Source organism: Ylistrum balloti, unplaced genomic scaffold, assembly GCF_031769215.1.
Source record: "Ylistrum balloti isolate Yb309-2 unplaced genomic scaffold, AGI_CSIRO_Ybal_v1 Utg370056, whole genome shotgun sequence".
In the NCBI taxonomy this organism is placed as follows: domain Eukaryota; kingdom Metazoa; phylum Mollusca; class Bivalvia; order Pectinida; family Pectinidae; genus Ylistrum; species Ylistrum balloti.
Genome location: NW_026782106.1, coordinates 514,183 through 527,063, shown reverse-complemented (window position 1 = coordinate 527,063; position 12,881 = coordinate 514,183). Strand labels below are relative to the sequence as shown.

General features: G+C 34.8%; 1 protein-coding gene across 1 annotated transcript; it reads left to right on the top strand.

Moving 5' to 3' along the window:
- Positions 1-6,351: 6,351 nt before the first annotated feature.
- LOC132549359 (hepatitis A virus cellular receptor 1-like) lies at positions 6,352-12,419 on the top strand. The gene is made up of 7 exons (XM_060213288.1): positions 6,352-6,406; positions 7,363-7,656; positions 8,351-8,524; positions 9,182-9,787; positions 10,257-10,340; positions 11,195-11,270; positions 12,314-12,419. The coding sequence occupies exons 1-7, from the start codon at positions 6,352-6,354 to the stop codon at positions 12,417-12,419; spliced, it is 1,395 nt and encodes a 464-aa protein (XP_060069271.1).
- The last annotated feature ends 462 nt before the right edge of the window (positions 12,420-12,881 follow it).

Sequence of the window (12,881 nt, the reverse complement as noted above, 5' to 3'; positions counted from 1 at the left end):
GCAGTATTTGAAAAGAAAATGTTGACAAAGATACAATTTATTTTCAGTAGATGGTTCGTTTTGTTGTTTTACTTATTATGTTATTTATCGTCTATCTGTTTTGTTACCCAGTTCCTAGTTGAACATTACTGGATATGTAATGAAACAGCCTTTTATCAAAATGTTAATGTTGACCATAATTTATAAACTGTTATAGTGTTAACATTCTTAATCTTGGAGTTATTAAATTTAACTTAGCACAGTTGTGAATTTATACACTCACAGTACATGTTATATAACTTAATCCTATCAGTACAAAACGCACACAAAACGACAGTAATGCTTAAATATGTATAAGTACAGTATGCAAAGGTATATATCTGTCCATATTTAACCACCAGGTATTCACATTTAATGTATTCATTTGTTAGTTTCATACATACTTTTTATGCTCCCCGAATGTAAGCATATAGTTGCCACTTGGTCAGTCCGTCCATTTGTTCATCCATTTATCCATCTGTCCGTCATAATTTTGTCCGAAGCATTTCACAGAACTCTAAGAGGTATTAGGATGAAACTTTATAGGTAGATAGATCTCGATGGGAGAGTGCAGTGTACATGAATCATAAGTCTCTTTTGCATAATTTAGGAGTTATTGAAACTCGGAGTATTCATTGGTCATACTAAGAGAATGTGCAGTTTACCAAATTCAGGGCCTACAACTTATGATTACATAATTATTGATTGAATTTTGTGTCCAATAAAGTTGTTTTCTGGGAGCATTCATAAGTTTCTCTGATACTCTTGTGTGTATATGTGATAATTTTGATCTGTTAATTGGTGAAAGAGAAAGCTTAACAAACAAGTTTCTGAATTTCTTTTTAAAAAAGTCATATTTTCTTATATAACACTGATTTATTGTCATTTGCAAATGAGTAAATATCATGATTTGTGGTGTCACATATTGAAAGACATTGACTTGAAACATTGTAACATTTGATTTATTGTAGTCATAAAACTTATATATAAAATATATAACCATACAAGGGTGTTGGATTCTGGTCATGTTTGGTGTATGATATAATTTCTGATGCTACTCATATAATTATTTCTTTGGTTTTTCTTTAAAGTAATTAATAGTTACAGCCAAAATACATTCCAAATACCACTTTTTTGGTCTAGGTGGTAAATTTCCATATACATCAGTATGCTGAGACTGGAGCCATTAAGAAATTAAGTTAAAAAAAATAAAATAAAAAAATTGTCATTTCCTTTGGCAGATAAGCACCATAAAGTTATCATTACACATTTACACTTTGTTCTTGAATGGATACATTATATCAAATGTTAGACATATCACTGATTTTAATTTTTGTCTGAGAGGAAGATGTTATCTATTCTTTTCATATTACAATTATTGTTGTTAAAATCCTTTATTTATTGCATTTAACATTGTTCTTGTTAAATTATATTTACAGAATCCTATAAAGATGTTTCGTTGTTTATTTTTAATTAAGTTTTTGTTTAAATGACTGCATATACTTTTGTTTTTGTTACCAGTTGTTAATCCTAATTTATTGTTTTACTGATGTTTTAACTTGTTTCGTGTAAATATGGTGTATAAATAGGAACATTGATATATGTTTGTCTAATGTTATAAAACCATTGTTTTACTCTCATCTTGTATGTAAATATGAACATTGATATATGTTTGTCTAATGTTGCAAAACCATTGTTTTACTCTCATTTTGTATTTCACTTCTAAATTAAAAGGAAAAATTTCCAAAATTATGCTTAATAGATATAAAGTTGTAACTTGATTACTCAAAGTAAGAATGGTATCTGAGAAATTTTCATAAGGATCAATTTGAAAGTGGATATTGTAGAATTTCTGAAAGCAAATTTTAACATGTCACACCTGTTTTGTTTACACTATATGTACTTGAACATTTATATAAAGAACCAACATCTCCCTAAAATGGCTTTAGCATTAGAAAAATCAGCTAACTGAAAAAGATATTGGTAAACACTGGAAAAGAAATTCATTTGCAAAAGAGGATTAAGTAAATGATAATAACAAATTCCATTGTATGAATATTATTCAATGTTAAAGCAATATGTTCTGCTGAGTTTGGTAAAAGAATGAACTCTTGTGATAGAAGAAGTTATACCAATAGTCCTTCTCTAGTTTATATTTACATATAAACTCCCAGTTTAGAGACATGCAATCATCACATGAGTTTGTTTTATGGCAAAAGAATTATACATGTATAATGCTATTTGTAAATGTTTCAGTAAAAATGTTTCATCCATTGTTGTTTGTTGAAATGTTTTAAGAAAGTTAAACAATAAATTGTTTCTTTTGTTTGTTTTTTCTTCATGCAATTTTTCTAAGATCACTCCAATATAATTAGAATCTTAGTGTGTATATTTTTACCCCCACCCCGACCCATTTCTGTATTATAAGGTCACCCGAGACAAAGCCTCATGGTGACCTGTTGCAATGACCTTCATCAGGTGTCATGCATAAGTTAACAATTTAACATTTTTCAACTTCTCAAAAACTCCTTCTCTGCTTTCAATTAAATTTTGCAGAAACCTTCCCTGACCTAAGATGAACCAAAATTGTGAATTACACAGTCAGAAATCTTCTTCTCAACACCCAGATATGGTAGAATCAAATGTTCTTCATGGATGGACATGTTAAGGTGCTTTACCAAAATTGTTAAATCCATGGCTGCAAACATGCCTTCACCGAAGCATAATGAATTTTTTATTTTTTGAGAAGTTAGAATGTTATCCTGTATTTACCATTCATTGGATGTGACTCCTAGCATGTATTGGTATACCTTATGTATCTTACAACAATGTTATTAAATTAGAAGTATATTAAAGACTTACAGTAAAGGTAACCAAAAGTGGAAAGGATTTTGTTTATAATCACTATGTTAGTACAATGATGTTGTCTTGGACTGCAGTATAGTTGTGAATGAAAATTATTTTAACATTGACATATTGCAAGTCTGAAGAGGTTTTTTCATGTGATTTTTTGGAGATGCAACAAAAAAGCAATCAAATTTTTTACAATGGTGGATGTTGATCAAAATTAAAATTATCAAATTGATATTTTGAAGATAAACATACACAGCAAACTTGGTCGAGATCTCTCTGTGTGTGTATGGTTATGGATTACATTGAAAGAGTTCTGCATCTTTCAGTTGATATCTTGTCCAGTAAAAACTTACACGGATCTCGATGCTTCCATGTTAGTTCAACTTTGTATGAACTTATTGTATAGGTAGAGGCTATGGTTGTAACTTTGGCTTTGATGGACCTGCTTTATAAACTAATTGCCCCCCTTCTACACCCACTGCTGACCCCAGAACTTCCTCAGATATTTAAGCACCCCATACATTGACAAATCAAGTGTATCTAGATAGACTGCACCCTACCTGTAGTAGCTGCTGCCCGGAGATACACTTGTGGGTCCCACCATGATATTGATTCAATTACAGGATGAGTATTTTTGGTTTCCTGTCTGTTGATTGTTCATTTGGCCAAGCAGACTGGCCAGAGTAGTCGTCTGTTGGCCTATGATCTGTTGATGGTAGGCTTGAGTCGCTCTTCCTTCCTGATGATTGCTGGTGTTGTATGGAATCTGTGAACCCAATCCTTGGGGTTGGCTTGTTCTGGTGGAAGGACCTATATGTCCCTCTTTTGATGATTGTTGACTTTTGGTTGACCCCCACTGAAGCCTAACAAGTGGTTTCTTTGTATTTTTGGCAAATAAGTTGTGCATACCGCACATTGGAAATGTCTGAGCCAATGCCTTCAGCAGAAGTTTTTGCTGACCAACAGGTATATCCGATTCATTCAGATCTTTATGCTCCAACAATGTCAAAACTTCCATACCCAAGGTTCAGTGAAGTTTATGATGTTTTGGCAGAGAGGTGCTGCCCATTTTAGGACCCTGCCTTCTTCCAGGTCTTCTCTGCTGACAGCCTCCTAAATAACTACATTAGATTCTAAATCTGTCATTGTGTGTGGTTCTTTTTTAATTTTTCCATTCAGGATCTTAAAACCAGGTCAGTGCTGGATGCCTGGACCTGGTCACTCCACAGTGCTCTTGGGAATGTGACTGAGCAGGTCGGTGCACGTGTAACCTACAAACCTGCTAGGTTATTAATGGCCAGAACCTGTCAAGGTGAGGAGGTGATTGGCTGACCATACAAATCCCCTTCTCAGACAAGAGAGGTCCCCAACGTCCTACTGCCCCAAACTTGATTACATTGGAGCACTGGCCCCAGGATGACTGACCTGATAAAAGTTAGGGGCACCTGACAAAATGACACTCCATCCAACCTCATTAATACTGAATTAATTACTTAATACCTACTTTGTGTGTCTTTTTTTAATCCTTCCAGACTGCTGATGGACTTTTAGTCCCAGAGGTTTGCCGTAACCTGCATGTTACGGTTTAATTTACTTGAATAGCCTGCATGTTACGGTTTAATTTACTTGAATAGCGGCCAGTAATTGACGTCCTGATATTATCATATATATGAAATTTACGAAAACTATTTAATTATAGGGCTATTACATCTCTGTGTATTTCTTTCGATCGCTTTCGGTGTGTCTGGAGTCTCACTTGCAATCTAGGTTTCAAAATTTAGGCCTTCAGCATTTCCTAGAAGAATGAAACAGCTGTGTGATGCAGTTTAATTTAGTGTATGGCTCTAGTGTACCCAGTTCTAAATTTGATAAAAAAACTGTTATTCACTTGTGTGTGTCTGTACAATCTTATGATAATGGGACAAAGTATAGAGTAACATGACTTTTTCCGTCCGAACATCTATTTTTTTTATACATTTCAGCAGTAAAACTAGCAAACTGATCAAAGGAGGCAGGTCTGGACACCCAGCTTGATTCTGATACCCATATGGTTTAGAATGGGATTAATTATCTGTCCATAACATTGTTCGGCTAGTTAGTAGGTACCTACTATATACCATCATCCCACCCTACTGATAATTCAAAGTGGGTGTATCGGTTTTCTATGCTGTCCTCTAAAGAGGAATGGGGTTTTTGATATATCGTTTTGCATATTTGATAGTTGATGTTGATTGTTCCAGACTAATTTTTGTTGCATCTCTTGTACCAACTTCTGATCGAAGGAGAAAGATTTCAGATATTAAGTTTGATTTCTCATGTTTCCTGTACCTTGACCACTATTTTCGACACAATTTCGTTGAATTCAAGATTTAGTCCATTTTGATCAATCAACGATCACATTCTAACTTAAATTTAATTAAAATTCTTCATCCTTATTGGAGGCGTACACCCTGTGTTTACCGACTCCCCAAGGTGCAAGGCCAACTTTCCTTCAGCCGTACTAAATGGGTATCCCCCTCCGTTACCGTGAGAAAGGTCACACATTTTGAATTCAATTTTACGGCAATAATTTCACTTTTCTCAAAGATGTATTGTGTATTGGAAGCCCATTTATATAGAAATAAAAAATGAGTTGGAATTAAGAAGGTGTGTAACCTTTAGATATTATCTCGATTCGTGAATACTACATAAACAATAGCGGTTATCAATATTTACACCTGGAAGTACATGTTCTACCAGTTAGAGTCAGAGGGTACAATATCGAACGATACAGCCTGTCGCTTGTTGATAACATAATGGTGACTTTAAAGGAAAATTAGTGACTATTTATAAAAGAAAATGTATATCTAAACCAGCACTGCATATCATGGCGTAGTCTAAAAGAAAGGTGTCTCGTTCGCTTAGCGTTTATTGTAAATCAGATATGCCCTGTGCCACTGTATCTTTCATTAATCTGTTAGCCAAGATATATCAACACGTATTTAAATCCTCATGTACTATATGTACCCAGAATTTACTGTGATAAATTACCTTGATATCAAAATATCACTAAAACAGTAATATCTAACACTCTGACTATTGCAAATTAAAATCACTTGTTTATATCTGGAAAGTTTCATTATTTCCCAACTTTTCTATGGGATGATCGTTCCTGTCCACAACCTCTTCAATTAATTATCTACATGTGTACGTCGTTTATTTTTCCTGTTTTCTCCACTTAATACGAGCGTTTGTAAGTTAGTAACATTCATTAATTGTCTCAGACGTCTATATTTACCTATTGATGAATCAGATAGGATGTCAACTACCCTTTGACTTAAATATTATATAAACAATGGTTATCTGTACAGTACATTCACCTATAAGTGTTACTAATAAAGGTCAGAGGTCAATAATCATGTGTTGTTGTCACACCACTTTGGGTAGATGGGAGTATCCGTCACTGATCTTCTATACCTCTGTGGATGAACTTGAGCAAGCATGCTGAGAATGGTAGCCTTGCATGCTTTGATAGCGACTGTTGGATATTTAGTTGGTAAGTAGTATAAATTAATCTACATATTGATTGATAAATCAAAACATTTTTTTTTATACTTTTAAAAGGTACGCATGCAATGTTTTAATTCAATCAAATAGTGTCACGGTTCAGAACATCAAATTAATAGATCATAGAAATCATGACATTTTTACATTAATTGGAGTTAGTACACAACTGACCTTATCTAGAGCAAGTACCACAGTAGCCTACTAAGTATAAATTTAAGCCCTCAACATCACTGACAAGCCTTAGGACAAACAACAACATGAATATGACGCGCTTTAATTCTTTATTTGGCTCAACCATGTACAATAACGACTTTTTTTAAAAAAAATCACTTGTGTTTTGTACGATTATGAAGATATGAAAAGAAATATCATTGTGAGTGATATTCAATATTGAAAATTTGAAATAAAAAGATTTTTCAAACTTTTTGTTATTATGAACGATGCCCCCGATTTCATTTTACGTAGAATATGATTATCTTCTCCACTCTTAATTGGATGGAGTGTGATATTTAATAGTTTGTGTTGTTTCAGAAGCGTGTATTCATATGTAAGATTGACGTAAAATTATTGTTGCTTGAACCAGGAGACTTCGTAGTAAAGAATATGAAGAATTCTCGTCTATCGACTGTAATTAATGTTTATGGTACATAAATTATGAATCAAACATGTTCATTTTCGGTTGTGATGTCTTGGATTTAACCTTTAAAAGGAATAATGCACCTTACCGTTTTTAATATGATTGGTAGTACTGTTTTGTTTGGATAGTAAGATGAAGGTTGTGATTGTCTTCGGGATTGATAAGTGATTACCAGTAATTACGTATGCATTTATCTTTAATTTCCTGAAAGATGAATAAAATTGTAAGGCGTATTTTTATTCATTAGTCAGCATTTAATGTATCCGTAATTCTCTCTATCACAAACCTTGTTCTCATATTTGATTTAGTACACGTAAACGGCAACCTAGCGGATGACCTCGGAGACTGTCTACCATTTTTACCTCGGACACAGTATGTGAAATCCTACGGCGACGTTTGTCTGTATCTTATTACTGGAAAACGCTCCTGGAATGGTGCCAATTCCAATTGTCATGGTCATGGAGGTCGTTTAGTGCAGATTCAGGACCAAGACAAACAGGATTTTATCTACAACACATTAAAGGCCATGAACTGGGGAGACCGGGGGGTATGGATAGGAGCCACGGACCACGATAGTGAGGGGAGGTGGAAGTGGACAGACGGTAAGTTTTATAAGGTCATAGGTCATGGTGACCTAATCCGATCGTTCTTCGTCCGTCGTCGTCTGTCTTGTACTAACATTTTTGCTAGTGAACTCGGTTATTTGTGTAGATATGAATGGATATTGATGAATCAAATATCTCAAATGTGTCCGACAATGGGACCGATTTGATAATAATGTAAAGAGTTATGGCCCTTTGTAATTTTATTACTATGCCCTTTATGAGTATGATAGCTTGAGTAAATATGAACAGATTTTGATGAAACTTGATATGCTGCCTTGTATTATTAAGATCTCGGAAATGTTTGACAATGGGACCAATTAGATGTTTGCAGAGTTATGGCCCTTTGCTTATAAGTTCGGTTGAGATAAGTCAGGTGACCGTTTAGCTCCATTGGCCTCTGTTTTTATCGTAGCATCAGATCAGCATGTTCTGCTTCTGAATAGTGGGTGGTCATTGATCAAGGTCAAAGGTCACCCTTGACAACTTTGATTTAGGTGTGGGGTATATTTGAGCCCCTGGTCACTCTTTTAATCTACAACCTGAAATACCGGTTGTTCATTTCCCTAAATTAATATTGCCTTTGTTTCTCAAATTCAAATTGTTAAGCATGTCCATTGTGTAAATTAAAAACCGACCAACATTTCTTGTTCTTGTGCGCTTAACTGATATTCTTGATATGTTTATGTTACAGGTACGAAGCTGTCTTATGGAAACTGGCATCCAGGTGAGGGACCGGCTCACGGATTCCTATTCTCTAAGGCAGGATACGAGGACTGTGCCCTGATGCGACTCGACGATAGTGGACGATGGCACGACTACGACTGTGGGACAATTTTGTATCATCACACATCTATATGTGAATACCGTAAGTATCCTTATCATCACACATCTATGTGTGAATACCGTAATTACCTGTATCATCACACATCTACGTGTAAATACCGTAATTACCTGTATCATCACACATCTACATGTGAATACCGTAAATATCCTTATCATCACACATCTATATGTGAATAAGTATCAAGCCTTTTGAAAGGACGATACCATGAAATGATATTTTTGTGTGTATTGAATAACTCACAAGAAAGCGTTTATCTTTTCCAATCTTAACGATCCGTTTTATTATTCTTCACTAGGGATTAGTGTAAATAACTTAAATAAACCTCACTTACCTATATTTGGATATCTAAGTACCGTGTGGTTATAAAAGTAGGCTAATGTATTTGATGTCGATTGGATGATTTTGCGTCGAGTTTTACCGTACTTTTGGTAATATTTTCACTAATGAGTCCTTTTGATTCTTCGTGAGACACGTCTCTGTGGTGCACCCTTGTATATTCTGCACTGTTGATATCAATTATTAACCTATATATCTCAATCTTTTACTGGAATTCGAGTTAATATATTAACAGCACTATCACACACAATTCATGGGACTTTACTTCCTTTCTAGGGATTTATGTAACAGTATAATCCAGGGAGATGTTCAGTATACTCATTATATCTAATAATTTTACAGAAAAAGTTGTTCGAGCTACAACAATGTCACCGACAACAACAACAACTATGCCGACGACAACAACAACAACTATGCCGACTACAACAACTATGCCGACTACAACAACTATGCCGACTACAACAACGACAACTATGCCGACGACGACAACAACTATGCCGACAACAACAACAACAACTATGCCGACAACAACAACAACTATGCCGACGACGACAACAACTATGCCGACAACAACAACTATGCCGACGACGACAACAACTATGCCGACAACAACAACTATGCCGACGACGACAACAACTATGCCGACAACAACAACTACGCCAACAACAACAACTACGCCAACAACAACAACTATGCCGACAACAACAACTATGCCGACGACGACAACAACTATGCCGACAACAACAACAACTATGCCGACGACAACAACTATGCCGACAACAACAACAACTATGCCGACGACAACAACTATGCCGACTACAACAACAACTAAGCCGACAACAACAACTATGCCGACGACAACAACAAATCAAATGAAGACAACAGGAATGCCTGCTATTACGACAACATTCGGAGGCATCAAAATAGAATTTGGTACACCACCTCGTGGTAAGCCCTGTTGCTTAGTGCCAATATGTTATGATCTATTTAGCGACGGATGTAAAATTTTATTAACTTCCCTTCTGAGATATTTCACTTGATCAGATGTGTGGTTCATCATTTGTGAATATTTCATTTTGAGTTCTTAACGCAAGTCAAGCATATAACTGTTTCCGGTTTTGCTGAAAAGTCAAATATATATATTGACTATTCTGTGTTCGTATGTCAGGGTTCCAAGATGAAGGTAATTTTACTATTTATAGAGAAAAAACAATTTAATGGCAATATTCTAGTGACTTATTTGATCTTAGAATTTGAATATGATTTAATGATATCATGAGAATATAGCATTACTATTATATAGTTAAAATTAAAAATGTTCTTAAATCTGAAGTGAAGATATATTCACAGACTACTTGTTCATTTTGTTTACAATGATTTACAAGAGATGTTTATCTATTGCTACTTTCCTCTACAGCTCAGAGAAGGAAACTGGTGGAATCTGACAGTATAAAGGACGCAGTGGTGACGAGACATGATGACAGTGCTAACGATAACACAGGTAACGATCAAACAATTATGTACTTAACAAAACAGGAGAACTTCATCAAATGTCCCATAACAGACATTTGATCATTTGTTAAAACACGGCTGCATTATTAATGGAGTTTTCGAATATCTGTAACAAAAATGCAGTTTACTTACGCTGCTAAAAAAACAAATTAATAATAATAATGAGAATGATAATCGTCAGTCATTGGACACTTACACACTGTCGGAACAGCCCGACAACTGATGGAATAGCAAAACAATTTCGCGGGATCGTTTGTCAACTACAGAAAATAATTTTACAATAAAGTCATTTTTTTACTAAATTTTTGTGACATATTTTCAATATTTACATTCCCATCCACATATTGCTTTAAATGGTCTTGTTTATGCGAAATGAATTGACAGAATTAAGACAGTAGAACAAACAGAACAGCGGACTCGCACTATATTTTTACAGTAAGCGTACAGCCGTGCGGCTTCCTACTGTTACTGTTAAAATTTCAATTTCACTATTGTGAATTTTCCATTTCGGGATAACAACATTCCTGCATCCCAAACCAATGGTGTTTACATGTCGCAGTTGAATCGATATTCATGGACCAGTTCCTATTACCACGTTTTTCGTGCAAGATGTCTTCCAACTGACGAACAAACACGATGACAGATTTTCAATGGTACAGGTTGATAAAGATAATGGGAAAGCTTACGGTCGTCGTATTGATCTCTTTGAGAAATGTTCTATTTCTTTGTGCAATATGAAGCTGGACGAGTTTAATGCTCGTTAGTTGGCTGTTGGTTCCTTTGTTTTATACCCTGTTCTAATTTCATTTGAGAGCTTTTTTATTGTTGTTTATCCAATTGTAGGAACATACATTGCTATCGGTGCTAGCAGCTGTGGAGTTGTAATCCTGGTGGCGGCAATCCTAACAGTGTTATTGAGGTAAACATTTCTCTGATTCCTCTTGTAGTTAGAAATGGTAACTTACATAAGAGAAGGATAGAACTGGGAAGAATTTAAATAATTTTTGGATATTTTTTATGCATGTAATGCATTTCCACAGTACTGAAATTTTTACCTTATAATATTGTATCTCTATCTCTTACTTTGTATTATCATTTATTTGATGAGAAATTGCTTTTTATGTTATATGACTTTTAGCCACCTTGTTTTGTCCATCGTCGTGTGTCGTTTGCCGGGAACATTTCAAACTTCTTCAATAAATGCGATTGATCCGATACTTGCTATGAATAATTCTGAGATTGTTCTGAGATGTGTTCTGCTCTATTCACCAAGATGGCCGCAATATTGAAAAAAAAACCACGTTTTAACTTCTCAAGTTTCACTGATGTCAATGAACAGAATTTGGCATGAATGTAAAGAAAAGGAAGTCGACAATGTGGTGTTACACATTTACGTCCTCGAAACTTTGACATGGCTGTCACGGCAGCAATTTTTGAAAGTAACAACTAAACAACTATTTTAAACTTCCCAAGCTTCATATGTGTGACTCAGCTCAAATTTGCCTGTAAGGATCCTTAGAAGGTCCTCACTAAACGTTCTTATTTTTCTGGGTCAGTCCTGAATTCTAAATGACTGCCATTAAAGAAACCCACGCATGTTGAACCTCTTCTTAAGTTCCACTGGTGCCATTGAACTGAAATTTTGTGGGAAGGAGGATAAACTGAATTGAACAATATTGTGATTTTTATCACCTTATCTTCTATAATATCGTTATTGATTTAATCATTTAATAATTGATTACACTACCACAACTGCTAGGTCTTTATAGATGACCGTTAAGATCAATGAGACTCTTTTTCAATGAAAAATTGAATGGTGTCGAAATAGCCCGGAAGTCCTGAGAACAATAGAATGTATATGTTTTGTATTTCACATTGATGTTATTACGCGTATTTTATCAGAATGTCTTACGAACCTGACTAATCTTAAATATTTTATTTAATAGAAGACGCACTCGCCAGACAGAAGAAGAAACAAAAGACAAAACGACCAACACAGAGGGAAATCCTTTATATGATATCATGCATGGAAATGGAGCTATCCCAGAAAATAGCTTCCCGTAAATGATTTAAATTGCTTGATGTCCAAACAGGACTTACGAAATGTGTAATTCGGAACTCTAAAAAACTTGGAGCTCATTGATTTGTCATTATTGCTGGTAAAGATTAACGTTAATTGTCACACTTTGTTTCTTATATAAATTTATGTCAGTTGTTATAACAGGAAAATGTTAATATCTGACCGTCTTTAACAGGAACACTATCATTACGCTTTATCAATATACCAGTGACTGTGTAACATAATTGCTATAAGTAAGGTCAGTAACATATAATCATTTCATCGTCGTATCGTTATTAATGATATAAAAAAATATGCATTTACGAAATAATCGGCAGAGGATGAGCTCAACTGAGAATGAGATTAAGGTTGAAAGTAAGCACAGGAAAGATGGACGAAGGTAAAAATAAAGTATGGGAATGAAAAGGAGATCAGAGGAAAGAAAGACGCGAGACAGAAAGGTCAAAATGA